Source organism: Trichosurus vulpecula, chromosome 8 (assembly GCF_011100635.1).
Source record: "Trichosurus vulpecula isolate mTriVul1 chromosome 8, mTriVul1.pri, whole genome shotgun sequence".
Classification (NCBI taxonomy): domain Eukaryota; kingdom Metazoa; phylum Chordata; class Mammalia; order Diprotodontia; family Phalangeridae; genus Trichosurus; species Trichosurus vulpecula.
In genome coordinates this window covers 221,633,160-221,650,475 of record NC_050580.1, presented here as the reverse complement: position 1 = coordinate 221,650,475, position 17,316 = coordinate 221,633,160, and the positions used below count along the sequence as shown (strand labels likewise).

General features: G+C 41.2%; 1 protein-coding gene across 1 annotated transcript in view; it reads left to right on the top strand.

Moving 5' to 3' along the window:
* The window catches only part of SPTB (spectrin beta, erythrocytic), a 171,990-nt gene that overhangs the window by 116,877 nt on the left and 37,797 nt on the right, over positions 1-17,316 (top strand). Inside the window, exons 23-26 of the mRNA XM_036736358.1 lie at positions 7,446-7,724; positions 8,967-9,097; positions 12,409-12,613; positions 13,024-13,398. Coding sequence (XP_036592253.1) covers positions 7,446-7,724; positions 8,967-9,097; positions 12,409-12,613; positions 13,024-13,398 — 990 coding nt within the window. The remainder of the gene's footprint in view (positions 1-7,445; positions 7,725-8,966; positions 9,098-12,408; positions 12,614-13,023; positions 13,399-17,316) is intronic.

Here is a 17,316-nt window from a genome sequence, read left to right as displayed (position 1 = left end):
CTGTTTCTGTACCACTCAGGAGCATGGTTGCAGATTTCTCCCATAAGCCGAAAGCCTCCTTGCCCTACTCGGATCAGTATCTAGGTCAGGAACTGGTATTCAGTCCTATCTTTGCTTAGGGAGGGTAGCTTTTCCACCCTGGGAGAACAGTGGTGCTAAGAGAATGACAGGTGCCCTCAGGAGAATTGCTGGTTAGTAGCATTTAAAGTTTCTTCTGAATAATAGCAGACATTGTAGTCTACAGGCAGGACACAGAGTCCTAGGAGTCATGCCAGGTCCTGGATTATAAGGAAAGAGCCTTCCAAGACTCCTTAGATAGTTCTTTGGTACTTGTCTCATGCTGTTTAGTCACCTGAGTACCAATGGTACAGCCAGATCAGAGTCTAAGGAGATGAGAGGGTACTAGACTAGAGGGTCTTGAAGGGCAGAGACATGGCTTAATTTTCTTTATAATTCTTCTTCATTAGGAGAAGGAGCTGTAGAGGACAAATGTATCATTGAAGTCAACATCTGGCTTCATAAATTGTATCACCAAGAAGGTTTCAACTTCCCTGGCTGTGGGGTGCTGTTTCAGGAAATAAGGATGAGATTCACACAACCAAGAAGGGAAAACAGGATCTGTGGGGGAAGGATGGTGGTATAGTTGAAAGAACACTGGATTTGGAGTCAAAAGACCTGGGTTCTAATCCTGGTTCTGCCACTTATTACCTGTGTGACCTTGGGCAAGTCAGTTCATCTTCAGAGGCCTCAGCTTCCTTCACCTGTGAAATAAGGTGTTTGGATTAGATAACCTTTAAGATTCCTTCTAGTTCTAGCTCTAAGTTCTGCGACCCTACGAACCAAAAACAAATGTTTTAAACTACCTAAGTTAGCTGGGTCAACTGGAACAGAAGATACTTTAACTAAAAACTTGGGAGAAATGCTTTTAAAAAAGACTTAAAGGCATGTTTGTGGAGATCATGAAATCTCATGGGAAGGAGAATGGGCAAGTTGTTGAAATATAAGCATAAAGATTCTAGCACATTGGAGAAATCTTTGTTTAACACTGAATTTCAGCAGATTTGGGGGAGGATGTGTTGCTATTTAAGATTTTTTGCACTTGCAGTATTCCGGTTACTATACTGTATACACCATACTGCTCTGCCCCTGCCTTCTGGAAGTTTTCATCTTTTAAATATATTAGGAAATCCTAAAAAAGGAGATGTGAGGGGCAAAGCAGCCCGCCCTGCTAGATACCCCACAAGGACACAACACTGATGGTGGAAGAAAAACAAAACCTATCCTGAAGCCCAAGAAAGTTGAGAAGAAAGTCAGGTGTGACTAAAGAGATGTCCAAGGAAGTGCGGCAGTGGTAGTTGCCTAATGACCATTTCAAAAATGGCCATTCCACAAACTAATGGCAATTCCTCAAAAAGTGGATACTTGTCATCTGGGAAGGGTGGGACAAATTGTGATAGATAAACCAAAAGTGTTATTGTTCTGTAAGAAATAATAAATATGAAGAATTCAGAGAAACACAGGAAGACTTATGAACTGATGCAGAATGAAATGAGCAGAACCAGGACAATATTGTATATAATGACGACAGTTTGGTAAATGAAAAGAACACGAAAAGGAAGTCCAATTCTGAATAACTGTAATGACTAATCTCAGCCCACAGAACAGATGATGAAGTGAAATCTTATTTCAGTAGAGAAATAGTAGACTAGAGGGTGGAGTGTTTTATATATAAGTTTGGGTTAGTATGTCAAGTGGTTTTGCTTAACTGTTTTTCTTTGTTAATAGGCTGGGCTTTGTGTGTGTGGGTGGGGATGGGGGAGAGTTATTCAGAAATTACTGTGATGGAAAAACAAAAGCTTATCAATAAAACTTACTTTAAAAAAGGGTGGTGGTTGTGCCAGGCCATAGGTCTGGGGGCCAGGAGAATGGAATTAGTCAGTCAATAAGTATTTCAGCAGCACCTATTATGTGCTGGGCACTGTGCTAAAGGTTAAGGATACAAAGAAAGGCAAAAACACTATTCCTGCTCTCAAGGAGCTCATGTTCTAATGAGGGAGAAGATATGCAGACCAACTATGTAATGTATATATGTATATAGATAAATAGATAATGTACATATAACGTGCAACTGTTATATGTGTGTGTGTAGACACATATATGTATATATATGTACATGTATACGTGTGTATATATATATACACACATATACATTATATAAAATGAAATGGAAAGTAATCTCAAAAGGAAGGTGGAAGCAGCTACGGGAACGAGGAAAAGCAGGTAAGGAAGATAAAAGTTGAGCTCAGACTTGAAAGTGGAGGTAAAAAGGAAGAACATTTAAAGCATGATAGCCAGTGACAAGGAATAGATTTGATAGTGTTGTACAGAAAAATAGGCTAATATATCTTGATCAGGGAGTAAGTGGAGGGGGAGCAAAGTACAAGACTAGAAAGGTAAGAAAGGGGCAGGTGGTAAAGGTTTTAAATGCCAAACAGAAGATTTTATATTAGATTCTAGATGTTATAGGGAACCAGTGATATTTTTTGAGTTGGGGTGGTGGGAGTGATCAAACCTCTGCTTCAGGAAATTCACTTTCCACAGGCTTAGCCAAGTGGAGGATGGATTGCAATGAGAAAAGATATAAAACAGGGAGGCCAATCAGAAAGTATTGAGCTAGTCCAGGTAAGAGGTCATGGGGGCCTGTACAAGGGTGATAGATATGTGAGTGGAAAGGAAGGGAAATATATAAGAGATGTTGTAAAGATAGAAATGACAAGACGACCACAAGTTGGATATATGTGGTGAGCGTGAACAAGGAGTCAAAACTGAAGTTGTAAGCCTGGGTAGCTGGGATGGTGGTGCTCTTGACACTAATGGGAAAGTTGGGAAGAGGGGAGGTCTTGAGGGACAGGAAAAGCAATAATGAGCCCTGTCTCGGATATGTTGAGTTTGAGTTATCTGGGGGACCTCCACTATCTAGATTGCAAAAGGCAGTTGGTGATGTTAGAATGGACCTCAGGAGAGAAGTTAAGGCTAGATCTTTGGATTCATGCGCAGAGATAATTGAACCCACAGTGATGAGATCACTAAGCCAGATAGTATAGAGGGCAAAGAGGAGATGGCCAAGGATAGGGCTTTGGGGGACACTCATGGTTAGTAGGAATGACCTGGATGAAGATGGATCAAAGAAAATGAAGAAGGAGCTGCCAGACAGGTAGGAGTGTCAGGAGAGAGCAGTGCCTTGAAAACCTGAGGAAGAGAAAGTATCCAGGAGGAGATGGTGATCAACAGTGTCAAAAGGCTTCAAAAAGATCAAGAAGGATCAGACTTGAGAAAAGACTATGAGATTTGGCAATTAGAAGATCACTGGTAACTTTGGAGAGAGCAATTTCAGTTAAGTAATGAAGAGGAAAGTCAGACTGCAGAAGGTTTAGAAGTGAGTGAAAGAAGAGTAAGTGGCGTCACCTGTTATAGATGGTTTTCTCAAGGAAGCTAGCTAGAAGAGAAGAGGTATACAATGAATGCTTACAGGGAGGATTTTTATGGACAGGCATGGGCATGCTTGTAGATAGCAGGGAAGGAGCTAGTAGATAGGGAGGGACTGAAAATTAGAGAGTGGGGATGACAATGGAAGCAAGCTGCTGAAGATTTCAGATCAAGACTTCATGTAGCAATGTTTGCCTTGTTGAGGAGAAGGGCCACCTCTTCGTATAAGACAGGAGTGAATGAGGAGGTAGTAGGGGCTGGTGTCTGAGTGATATAAGGAATGATGAGGGAACCCTGAGAGAATGACTTTAAATTTTTTGGTGAAGTCTAAGACAAAGTTCTCAGTTCAGAGGGTGGGGGAGGGGCTGTCACACAAGGTCACAGGTATTGCGTCCTGCAGGATGGAAACATTTTGCAGGCTGATGGTTAAAGTAGGAGATAAGGTGCAAATCATAAAGCATAAACTCATAGAGCAATGGTTCCCAAAATTTTTGGTCTTAGGACACTGAATTCTTTATTCTTTTAAATATCATTGAAGAATCCTTTATACTCTTAAAAATTATTGGGAACCCCTAAAGAGCTTTTGTGTATGTGGGTTATTTCTATGTATATTTACTATATTAAAAACTAAAACTGATAAAATATTTCAATATACGATTCATTAAAATAGCAAAATAAAATAAGCTATATTAACATAATATAAATGTGTTAATATGAATATGTTAACATAAATAGCATAATTTTTCCAGAAAATAATTGTTTCCCCCAAAAAAATTCACAAGAAAAATACTTTATGTTTTTGCAAATTCTTTAATGTCTGACAGTGTAAAACAGCTAGATTCTCATATCTAATTCTGTGTGATATGTTGTTTTGAAGTGTATGAAGAAAGTCTGGCTTCACACAGATATGTAGTTGGAAAAGGGAGGAGTATGTTAATAAGCAAATAGCATCTTACTATTATTTTTATCAAAACAGTATTGACCTTACAGGCTCCCTGAAAAGGTCTCTGAGACTCCCAGAGGTCTTTGAATAACACTTGGAGGACCACTAACAAAAATAGAAAATAGCACCTTTTTATTCAACCAGAACAAAGGAAAATATTGCCTTTTATGTGAAAAGGAAAAATAGCTTTCAAAGAAAGACATCAAAAAGGCAGAAAATTTTTCTTTACTTGACCATATCTTCTTCTTTTGTTGTTTTTCAGTCATTTCAGTTGTGATTCTTTGTGATCCCATTTGGGGTTTTCTTGGCAAAGATACTACAGTGGTTTGCTGTTCCCTTCTCCAGCTCATTTTATAGATAAGGAAACTGAGGCAAACAGGATTAAGTGACTAGTCTGAAGCTGGATTTGAATTCATGAGGAGGAATCTTCCTGATTCTAAGCCCAAGTGCTCTATCCACTTCTCCACCTAGATATCCATCTCTTCTTCTGCCTCCAAAAAAATTAATTCAACTCGACAAATATATATTACCTACCTACTATGTACTTATGCCACCTCGGATAAGAGGTTGCTGCGAATGTAATGGCCATGATATTTGCATAGCCTTTTCAGCTCCCAGAGTTGGGGATGCTTAGCAGACATTATCTCTTGTATCAGGGATAGTGGGAACTTTGTTCTGAATGAAGATCAGTCTTTAAAGTATGCCAGCTTGCTGCATAGGATGATTTTGTTCCATTATCAGCAGTCCACATATTTAGTCCTTAAACTTCTTCATATCTCAGTTTTCTCATTGTAAAATAAGGACTGGATGACCATTGAGAACCTTCCTAACTATAACAGTTGTTGCCCATTTTGTCAGTCAGTCAAAAGCATTTATAAGGGACCTACTGTGTGCTAGGCCCTGTGCTAAGTTCTGGGGATACAAAGAAAGGCTAAATATGATCCTTGCCCTCAAGGATCTCACAGTTGAGTAAGTGAGATAACATGCAAGCAACTATGTACAAATTATATATACCCAAGATAAATGGAAGGTAATGAATAGAGGGAGGGCACTAGTATTAAGGGAAATCAGGAAGGGCTTCTTGCAGAAGGTAGGACTTGACTTAAGGAAGGCAGAAGGTAGAGCTGAGAAGGAAGAGAGTTCCAGGGACAGGAGACAGCAGATTTTCACCTTGGGCTTCCTTGTGGCTAAGTATGCATTAATGATATTCTTAATTGGAGAGGAGAAGTGCAAGCTAAATATAAAGTAAATCATTGTTAAGTCTGAAGTAAAGACTCCTATAGAAATGCCAAGTCCCTTTTTCTGCAGAAGCAACTGAGCTTAGCTTTTACTTAAAACCACACATTTGATAAGGATAAATGTACATTACCATCATACTTGGGTTCAAAAAAATCAACTTCACAAATAAAAGGTGGGTGTGACATGGTTAGATAACAGTTTATTTTTAGAGCTCTGGGGGTTGGGTCAGTTAGTTGGCACTGGTCCTGGAGTCAGGAGGACCTGAGTTCAAATCCAGCCTCAGACATTTACTAGCTGTGTGACCCTGTGCAAGTCACTTAAGCCTGATTGCTTAAAAAAACCCAACCAAACAAAAAACATTTGGGGGTTTTGGTGGTCTGCAAGCTCAGTACAAGAAAGCAGTATGAGGTAGCAACCAAAAAAAGAAAACCTAATGGGATTAGGCCTAATGCATCTAGGACTTGGGAGGTAATGTACTTTGTACTCTGCCCTGGTCAGACCATAGCTAGAGTATGGTATTCCGATCTGGACACCATGGTTTAGGAAGGATGGATAAACTGGAGAGAGTCCCAAAAGGAATATCCAGGATTGTAAGGGCTTCAAGTCTGTACGATATAAAGACTAGTTGAAGAACCTGTGAATGTTTAACCTAAAGAAAAGACTCAGGGGACATGATAGCTACGTTCAGATCTTTGAAGACCATCTTTCATGGGGAAGAGATAGTCCCATTCTTTTTTGGCCCCAGAAGATAGATGTAGGAGCAAAGGATAGAAGTTGCAGAGATAAATTTAGGCTTGACATCAGGGAAAATTCTTTATTAGAGTTGTCCAAAAACAGAATTCATGCTTTACATGGTAGTAGGCCTCCCCACCCTCACCAATAGGAGGTCTTCAGGTAGAGATTGGATGGGCACTTGTTAAGTATGTTACTAACAGAGATTCTTTTTCAGATAATGAGTTAGACTAGAAGGCAACTGGGATCCCTTCCGGCTTTAAACTTTGTGTTTTTCTGTGTGTGAGTTGCAGAATGGTGTGGTCCTTCCTTGGTGTCAGGAAAGACTGCTTTTATACGTTTTAGCTGGGTGACCAAGTCACTCCTCTTCTTGGTACCCCAGGAAACTTTCTAAGATGTGGCCTCGGCTGAGCTTTTCTGAGAAAGAAAATTAGGAAAAAAGTTAGGAATCTAGAACCGAGTCTGAAGCATGGATGGAAGTCATGAGACAGGAAACTAGAAATGTGATTTTGGAAAAAAGTTACCTCTTCACCAGAACAATGGAAAACATTCTGGATGGGCAGTCAGAGGACCTATGTTCAGATCTCAGCACATGGGCACTTTGATGCTGGGGCTTCAGTTTTCTCATCTGTAAACTTAGAAGGTTGGACTATTCAGGGCTCTTAAAATAGGGCCTATGAACTTGTATGTATGTGTGTGTCTATATTTGTATGTATGGTTAACTGTGTTTCAGCATGATTGATTTCCTTTGTAATCCTATGTATTTTATGCATTTATAAACATTATTCTGAGAAGAAGTCTATAGGCTTCACCAGTCTGCCAACAGTCTATAACACAAAACAGGTTCAGACTCCTGAACTAAATTATCTAATTCTAAGGTCATTTCCAGCTCTCCATCTAGGACCCTGTGACTTCTCTGGGTCTCAGTTTCCTACTCTATAAAGTAAAAGAGGTGAATGAGATGATTTTTGCTCCAGCTTCCCTATGATGCTGCAATGGTATGACTCACTCGGTCTAAGGAGTCCCCTTCTTTTGTTTTCTCCAGACACTTCAGAATGAAATTGTGGGCCATGCACCCCGGATAGAGGATGTGTTGCATCGAGGGCATGAGCTGGTGGAGGTGGCTGAAATAGACTGCCAAGACATTGCAGAGCGCCTGGAGCATCTGCAGGGCTCCTGGAAATCACTCCAAGATGGGACTGCTCAACGACTGCAGCGACTACGGGAGGCCAATGAGGCTCAGCAGTACTACTTAGATGCTGGAGAGGCAGAGGCCTGGATCAGTGAACAGGAACTTTATGTGATCTCTGATGAGACTCCCAAGGTCAGTCAGTGTGTGGCTTGGGAGATGGTGAGGTTAAAGGTAGACAGCTGGATTTCCTACAGGATGGGAGGAGGCAGCCAACTCCTCTGTCTAGTTCAGATGTCCTTTGCCAAAGAAGTATCCCTATACATAAAGATAGGGCAAAGCTAAGAAATAAGAGGGTTAAAGTCTGTCAAGCTTAAGGCATATGTGGTAAATTTAGGTGAAGGGGAATTGTGGGGTCAGGGCCTAAGAGTTTGAGTGGATAATATAGACAAAGTATAAAACATAGTCCTCAAGGGTTTTATGTTACTTCTGAGGAACCAATACATTAGTATTAATATACAAATATATACATACTATACTAATTAGTACTAACATGCTAATGTACCATATAATACATACATTAGTATAATTATATACTATTTTCACATCTATGAAACGGCAACAGACACCCTGCTAGCACAAAATTAATTGCTAAAATGTGTGGTACAGACTGTAAATTCCATAGGAATCCAGATTTGAGGTCAGTCCTTGAGGGCTAGGCAAATTGCAAGGCAGTGTAATACAGGGGAAAGACCACTAATTCTGGATACTGAGGACCTGGATTTGAATCCTGCCTTTGATGTGAACTATGTGTGTGACCTTGGATCACCTTCCTGGGCCTAATTTTTCTTAGCTGTAAAACGAGGGGGTTGGAGTAGATGACCTCTGAGGCCCCTTCCGTTTCTAGAGCTATGATCACAATCAGAGAAGGCTTCATGGAGGAAGTGAGACTCTGGTAGGATGTGGAGAGGCAGAGGAGGAAAAGGAAAGGGGTTCCAGGTAAGAGAAATAGCATGAGCAAAAGATGTGAAGGCAGGAATTACCATGGCGTGTCTCTGGGATAGTGATGAGATGGTGCATATTGGGAATCAGTAGGAAAATAGGGTAGAATGGGTCCAGAGGGTTTTAGTCACCTCTTCTCTCCAGATTAATGTTAGGTGCACCATGTTTATAAAGTTCTGGGTGCAACATAAGGAACAGGATTGGACTCTGGGAAGAAATCAGGTTGCTTGCTGGAGAGAACCATCATGGTCTTCTGTGTGTGTGTGTGTGTGTACGCTTGTGGTGGTGGGGCAAAATCTAGAGTGCTGAATTTGCTTGCCATCCTTGGGGACCTTCAGCAGCTGTACTGTAGTTTCTTCCATTGTGGGAGCTTGAAGAAGGGATAGCAAAGAATGAGCTAAGCTGGAGCACGATGGCACTTCTGTTTCTATCCAGGATGAAGAGAGTGCCATCGTGATGCTGAAACGACATCTACGGCAGCAGCGCTCAGTTGAGGAGTATGGGAAGAATATCAAGCAGCTGGCCGGCCGGGCTCAGAAACTCCTGTCTGCTGGTCACCCTGAGGGGTGAGTAACAGTGGGGCCCCATTCTTCTTTTTAGGGCAGACCTGACAGCTTTTTTAGTGTTTAGGGAAGAAGGACCTAGCTACAAATGTCTTGATGGGAAAAATATTTATGATTTCCACCAAAAATGGAATTTTGAGGAAACTTTTGTTCTATTAAATGTCTTGATTTAATCTCATTATTCAGTTTTGGTGTCAAGAATTCCAACTTAATTAGAGTAAACTAGTTCCCAAACTAGGAATGAGTTGGGGTCGGATAGCTAGGTGGTGCAGTGGATAGAGCATGGGACCTGGTGTCAGGAAGGTACAGGTACAGGTCTCAGGAAGAGCTGAGTTCAGATCTTGCCTCAGACCCTTCCTGCTTGTGTGACCACAGGCAGCAAGTCATTTAACCTCTGCCTGTCTCAGCTTCCTCATTTGTAAAAGGGGAATAGTAATTACACCTACCTCCCGGGGTTGTTGCGAGGGTCAAACGAGATAATATTTATAAAGCGCTTTGCAAATCTTAACATGTTACACATATATTATTAGTCTAGTTAAATGAATATTTACCCTGAGTAATTCAATATTTCAAGGATCTGTTATTTCATTGGTGTGCAGTCTTTGCACAACAGATTGCAACCTCCTTATGATTTAGGAGACAAACTTTGAGAATTGATTTTTATGCTTGAAAAATCAAACATGATAATTAAATCAAATTTTGATTTGTAATCTGTAATTAAATAGGTGAAGAGTCCATGTGTTAGATGATAGACTGGCCAATCACTTGGCTCACGTTCAAAGTTTCTCCAGCCTGGTAGTTATTACTAGATCTTGTGTGCAACTGGTATAGACTTTTAGAACCCAGGCTCACTTTTGTACCATAAGGCAACAAAGGAGGATTTTACTAGAGGAGTTAATTGTATATTTTGGTTAATAGAGTTTTCGTGAACACCAAACATGTCTTACCCATTTTCAGAGAGCTAGGATACAATAAAATATACTAAACATTAAACTGTACTAAATCTAATTTAACTTCTTCTTAATGACCCAACAAGCTCTTCAGATGCCTCAGAATTATCACTGTGAATGTCAATGTACAGTATTATAGGGAAAAAATCCTGGTATTTGAGCTTCCTAGTTTAAATTCTGGAGGAAGAGGAGAATGAGAGCCAGCCCTCATATTTACATACCTCTTTAAGGTTTGCAAAGTGCTTTATAAAAATACCGTCTCTCCGTCCTCATATCAACCCTGGGAGGGAGGTGCTATCATTATTCAAATTTTACAAATGGGTAATCTAAGGCAGACAGCAAGACAGTGGTTAAGCTTGTCCAGGGTCTTACAGCACTAAGTGTCTGAGGTTAGGATTTGAATTCAGGTCTTCCTGATGCCAGGTCCAGTGGTCAATCTACTGTACCACTAGAAGTTTATTCTGTTTTATTTTATACTATTTAACTTTGGGGCAGAAATCATAGGTAACTTTCCAGCTATGGCCTTACCAACTCCTGAGAGGAAGCCCACACCAGCCACCATAAAATTTGTCCTTGTAATTCCAGGAACATGGCCCAGTATCCTATGCTGTTCTTCTGTGGACACCAAGGAGTGACCTCTTTGCCTCCACAGTATACTCTACGCTTACCTTTAGTGCTCAGGACTCAAGCTTTTTTCCCCAGTGACTAAAGGCCAGTACACTAGAATACTGGACTTAATGTCAGATATATTTTATTTAATTTAAGCTTTTTAAAAATAAACAAGTATTTATTTTCTCTCTTTTCCACTCTTCTAATTCAACAACAACAAAATAAAATGAAATGCCTCATAACAAATATATATAATTAAGCAAAACAAATTCTTGCATTGGACATGTCCAGAAATGTATGTTTCATTCTGTATCTTGAGTCCGTCAATTCCCTGTCAGGAGGTGGGTACCATGCTTCATCTTTGGTTCTCTGGAGTCATAATTTGTAATTGTCTTGACAGTGACATTTTGATTTTTTAACATTTTTAAAAACCACACAAGTCTGTCATTTTTAGGTATGTAACAATAGCAGTCTGCATGTTTCCCTTCCCTATTTTCAGTTTTTGTAAAGCACTGAAAATTAATCTATCATCCTCTTCTGTTAAGCAGCAGAGTGTAGCCACAACAGTGTGATTGTGGTCTTTCAGAGTTACTTTTCCTTATAATGTGATTATTTAAATTGTTCTCCTGGTTCTGCTCACTTCATTCTTCATCATTTCATAGGTAGTTCATAGATCTTCCCCATTTTCTCTGAAGCCACCTATTATAATAAATGGTATTTCTTAATAACAATGATATATGTAGTTACATTCACATAATATAATTTGTTTTGCTATTCCCTAATAGACGGGCACACTCTTACTTTCTCCTTTTTTAAAGCTGATATAAAAAGAGCTATTATAAATATTTTGTACATATAGGTCCTTTTCTTCTTTCTTTGATCTCTTTGGAGCTTAGACCTAGTAATGGTATCTCTGGATGGAAAGGTACGCAAGTTTGCTTTGAAGTCAGGTAGATTTGTGTTCACATCTTGCACAGCATACTGGCTATGCGATAGTAGTTAAACCACATGTCTACTACATCTTTAGGGCCCATGTAAGACTCAAAGGAGACAGTGTCTATAAAGTGCCTTGTAAACCTTGAAGTGCTATATAGGTGATGCCAATTAGTATCCCTCCCTGGTAATGGCTGATGATGTGTTGGGCATTGGCAAAGGATGACTGTTTTATCAATCTGCTTGCAAAGATCATGAGTAAGTTTATTCTTCACAGTGAATTCTGTGTTTGGCCTAAACTAAGGAGAGGGTTGGTGAAGAATCTATAGTCATCAAAACTCCTTGCATTGCCTGAGGATCCAGTAAAAAGAATGGCACATGGGAAGTATCTTTCTTCTGAGACAGAGGGAAACCTACACTATTTTATTTAGAGACTCACGATTTCATCTGCAGCACCTGTTAAACGAGACTTTTTTTGTTGCCGTTAAGAAGCAGCGTGGTTCAATGAAAGGCATCTTGAAGTGGGAGACAGAACATCTGAACACTCTACCATGGACCTATCCATGGTGCCTCAGAAAATGTAGGAGACTTCTCATGTCTCAATTTCCCCATCGCTCACTTGGGGATGGACAGTTGAGGAGAAAGATAAATAAAGGGTTGGTTGCAGAAGACCTCAGCATCCAAGTTTGGGTGCTTTGGAATTCTTCTTCTTTGATGTCTCTAATGCCTTTGGTGCCAGAGATCACCCCTAATCTTGAACTTTGGTTTGCTTTTTTATTTTTACTTTAGTTGGTGTTGTGTTTTTGTGTTTTTTAACTCTAGGGAACAGATAATCCGACTTCAGGGGCAGGTGGACAAACAATACGCTGGACTGAAAGATATGGCTGAGGAACGGAAACGCAAGCTAGAAAACATGTATCATTTGTTCCAACTGAAGAGAGAGGCAGATGACTTGGAACAGTGGATTGCAGAAAGGGAGGTGGTGGCCTCTTCCCAAGAAATGGGGCAAGATTTTGACCATGTTACTGTGAGTTTTACGCCGAGGACACTCCTTTTTATTTTTATTTTTTAACATTTTTAAAAAGGAAACACACTAGTCTGTCATTATTTTTAGGTGTATAACAATATCAGTCTGCATGTTTCCCTTCCCTATTTTCAGTTTTTGTAAACCACTGAAAATTAATCTATCATCTACTTCTATTAAGCAGCAGCATGTAGCCACAACAGTTTGAAGTGTGATGATGTTTCCAGGGGGTAATTCTCTTGGATTTCAATTTTTTTTTCTTGAAAATGGTGCGATGATACATCCATAGATAGCTGTAGTCTAGTAGAATCTGTGACAAGAGTGTGAGAATGCTGTGCCACCCATGCCCCCAGCAGCCCAAGAGTTCAATAACCACATTTCTGTTAACCTGCGCGCTTCTTCTCCAATTCTAGTTGCTTCGGGACAAGTTTCGTGACTTTGCCCGGGAGACTGGGGCAATTGGGCAGGAGCGGGTGGACAATGTTAACTTGATCATTGAGCGGCTCATCGATGCTGGCCACGCTGAGGCTGCCACCATCGCTGAGTGGAAGGATGGGCTGAATGAGATCTGGGCTGACCTATTAGAGCTCATAGACACTCGAATGCAGCTGTTGGCTGCCTCCTATGACCTGCACCGGTACTTCTATATGGGAGAAGAGATCCTGGGCCTCATTGATGAGAAACACCGGGAGTTACCTGAAGATGTGGGACTTGATGCCAGTACTGCTGAATCCTTCCACCGTGTTCACACAGCATTTGAGCGAGAATTACATCTCTTGGGAGTACAGGTACCATTCTACTCATCTATCCACCCTCCATGTGGCTTTCTTCACATGGAGACCCAGGAAGCCTGACTTCTGTCTCTGTGTTCACAGACTATCTCTTATTTTGATTTCTTTTGGCTCTTTACAAGTCATTACCCTCCATCCCCACCTTCCCCTCTGTAAAATGGGTATTTGAGGACTTCAGAGTGTTGGTGTGAATGTCAACTGAAGTTATATCTATAGTGAATCTGGGAAAGAAGGTGATAGAGAAACATTTTTGTTACCTTTGATATATCTTAATCCAGAAGGACGTTGACTAAAAAGGGAGCATAAGGCTTTCTGGTTGGAATAGGAAGTGATGTTTAGGTCTTGCTTTGGTGAAGTACTGTAGTACTTTGGTAGGTTGGTGTCTTAATCAGCACAGGCACTCTTTCCCACTAGTGCAGATTGTAGCTCCTAGGTGTTCTTTATTCATTCATTAAGTGCCTACTACATATATGTGATGGACCCTGGTCTAGGCATTAGGAATATAAAGACAAAATGAAATAATTCTTACCTTCAGGGAGCTTACATTCTACTGGAGAAGCAGCATGTATGTGACAAAATAAATACAAAATAATTCCTTGGGGGAGGGCACTAGCAACTAAAGAGACTAGGATACATGAGACGACACTTGAACTGAGTCTTGAATCCTGGGAAGCTAGTGATTCTGCAAAGTGGAAGGAAAACTTTCCAGGCATGGGAGACAGCCTGTGCAGAGGCATGGGGACAGGAAATAGAATCCCGTATATAGGAAACAGCAGGATATCTGTCTGAAATATAGACTCTCCTCATCCTGTGTGATTTTTCTCTGCATTTTTCCCATAAATTCTCCACAAAGGATTTACCCAACCTGCTGGAAGCTTCCTTTTTTTGCACTTTTAAATATGTCAGCAATACTAGCATGCCCACTTGGATTAGCCAATTGTCATCTCTACATGGCTGATTTACTCTTCTAGTCGTATATGTCTTCAGGCCAATAACGCCCTCTGGTTTTATTTGTAATAAGAATGTCCATATGAACGTGGTTTAGTTTCTCAGGTACTGTACCCACTTGTTAGTCATTGGCCAGATGCAGGGATGGGGAACCTGCTGCTTGAGGCTACATGGGGTCTTCGAGGTCCTTTTATTAAGGGGATTTGCTCTGTGAAGTTTGGATTCAGTCAAAGGACAGCACTTGAGGACCTAGAGGGCCACATGTGGCCTTTTGGCCACAGGTTCCCCACTTCTGAATCTAAAAGTACATGCTAACGATGCCGGCAGTCAAGTTTTCTGCCACACTGAGGATGCTTTGTGGTGTAATTAAAAGATAACTCAATCTGGAATGAGAAGATTGGGTTCACAGCCTAGGTCTCTGCTTCTTGCTAGCTATGTGACTGTAGATGAATCATTTGGCATCTGTGTGCCTCAGTCTCCTCATTTGTAAAATGAGGAAATCGCTATAGATGATCTGAAAGTTCCCCTCCAGCTCTCAATCCCATTGGCTCATAAATGGGCTTCAGAAAATGGAATAATGAGGTGGATCGTGGTATCTTAAATTTGGGCTTGCTTGTTTATGATTGTAGTTGTAGCTTGATGTCCAGATGCTGTTCTCCAAACGAGTAGCAGCTCTTTCTTTGGGCCAAGAAGCACAAAGACTTGCAAAATGGAAAGTGAATACAGAGAGAGTGGGCATGGGAGATGAACAGATGCTAGGACCTTGGACATAAGGGCAGTTCCCTTGAGGTTTCACAATAGGGGGCCATGCATAAGAATGAGACTTCATTTTTACTGGTAAGCAGCCTCAAACAAGGATATCTTATCATAGCTTCTTTCATCCAAGGAGCCGAAGAGTGCATTAGAGCTCTGAAAGGGGGACAGTAATACATTCTTCCCCATTTTGCAGATGGGAAAAGGTGCCAAGGGGCAGAGGAGCTTTGTCCCGCATTGCCTGGCAAGTCAGTGGTAGAGCCAGGAGGGTAGTATGAAAGTCCTGTCTTCTGAGTTAGTCTTTATACTCTGAAACTGTGTTCTTTGAATTTTTTTTTTTGATCAAGTACTCCTTTAAAAAAAAAAAAGGAAATTTTGAGCATGTACCTCCAATATGTATATTTAATTGTTTATAAATTATATTTGGACTTTTATACTAATAATTATGTACAAGGCAGTTAGTGTCACAATGGATAGAGTACTGGGCCCAGAGCCAGGAAGACCTGAGTTTAAATCCGGCCTCAGACAGCTGTGTGATTCTAGGCAAGTCACTTAACTTCTGATTGCCTTAGTTTTTTCATCTGTAAGATGGAGAAGATAATAGCACCTACCTTGCAAGGTTGCCGTGAAGATCAAATGAGATAATATTTGTAAAAAGTGCTTAGCACATAGTAGGTGCTGTGTAAATGCCTATTATGTCCCCAATCCATGTATGTTATAAAGCGTACCTAAAAATGGATGTTTCAAAGGGACGAAATAATACTTGGACCTAGAGTCCATACGGAGGCGCAAGACTTGATTGGGTAGGGGAGTGACATGATCAAACATGTGCTTTGGGAGTTTTGTGATAGATGAATCGGATAAGAGAGACACTTAGAGCAGAGAGATCAGTTTGGAGTCATCTGTATGAAAAGCCGATGGGAGCCGATGAAATCATCACGTGAGAGACTATACAGAGGGAAATAACAGGGCCCTGGACAGAGCCTTAGGATATGCTCACCATTAGGAAGTACAATATGGTTGAAGACCGCCAAAGGAAGGATTGGGAGAATGTACTACGGATGAAGGAGTGTGAGAAGGAGTTAGACCAATAGAGAGAGAGCAAAGGCTGCTATAGAAAGATGAAGAAGAATGAGGATTGAGAAAAGGCCTTCAGATTTGGTAATTAAGAGATTTGGTAACTTTGGAGAAGGCAGTTTCAGTTGAGTTGAGAAATCAAGGATAACTAGAAGGTTGAGAACCTGGGAGACTGGAAGGATGGTTCCCTTGATTGAAAAGAGAATCAAGAGGCAGTTAGGTGGCTCAGTGGGTAGAGCACCAACCCTGAAGTCAGGAGGACCTGAGTTCAAATCTGTCATCAGACACTTAATAGCCTAATAGCTGTTTGACCCAGGCAAGTCGCTTAACCCCAATTGCGAGGGAGGGAGGGAGGGAGAGAAGGGGGCGGGGAAGAGAGAGAGAGAGAGAGAGAGATTAAGTAGACATGGCACTAGATTGAAGTCAATCTAGCAATGGGGCTTTACTGTCTCCTGCCCTGGAGCACAGAGCATGAAGCTCTGGTGATGGGAGGCCATGAATGAAGATGCTACAGAAGGATTTTGCTTGCTTACCTGCTGTGAGTAGGGATAGGTTATCACTTCCAGGGGACCCATATCAGGGGCAGCCACAAGAAGACCAGCAATGGGAGGGGATGTAGATGGGCAAAATCTTGAAGAGGGCGAGGTAATTGTGTTAGAGGCACAGTTAGCTGGGGTGGGGGGAGGCAGGTGGGAGGACGGTGAGATACAGCTCATCTTTCCGTCCTCTGACTGACCCTTGAAGTCATTCCGCATCCTGGATTTTGGAGCCTTTTGCTCTAGAGGTTTCACCATCACCATCCCGTGTAGGAGACTAGAAAGCGCCCTTATCCTTCCCAAGCCTGTAATTTCTCTGTTATACAGAACAATGGCACACTTTGAGGCAGTGAGAAATAGTGGATAGAGTAGGGAAATTGGAACACATGGAATACATGGACCCAAATCCTACTCTGACATTTTCCAGCTATGTGATCATGGGTAAATCACTCAACTGCTCTGAACCTCTGTTTCCCAATCTGTAAAATAGCTCTAGGGGCAACTAGGTGGCACACTGAGTAGAGCACCGGCCCTGGAGTCAGGAGGACCTGAGTTCAAATCAGGCCTCAGACACTTGACACATATACTAGCTGTGTGACCC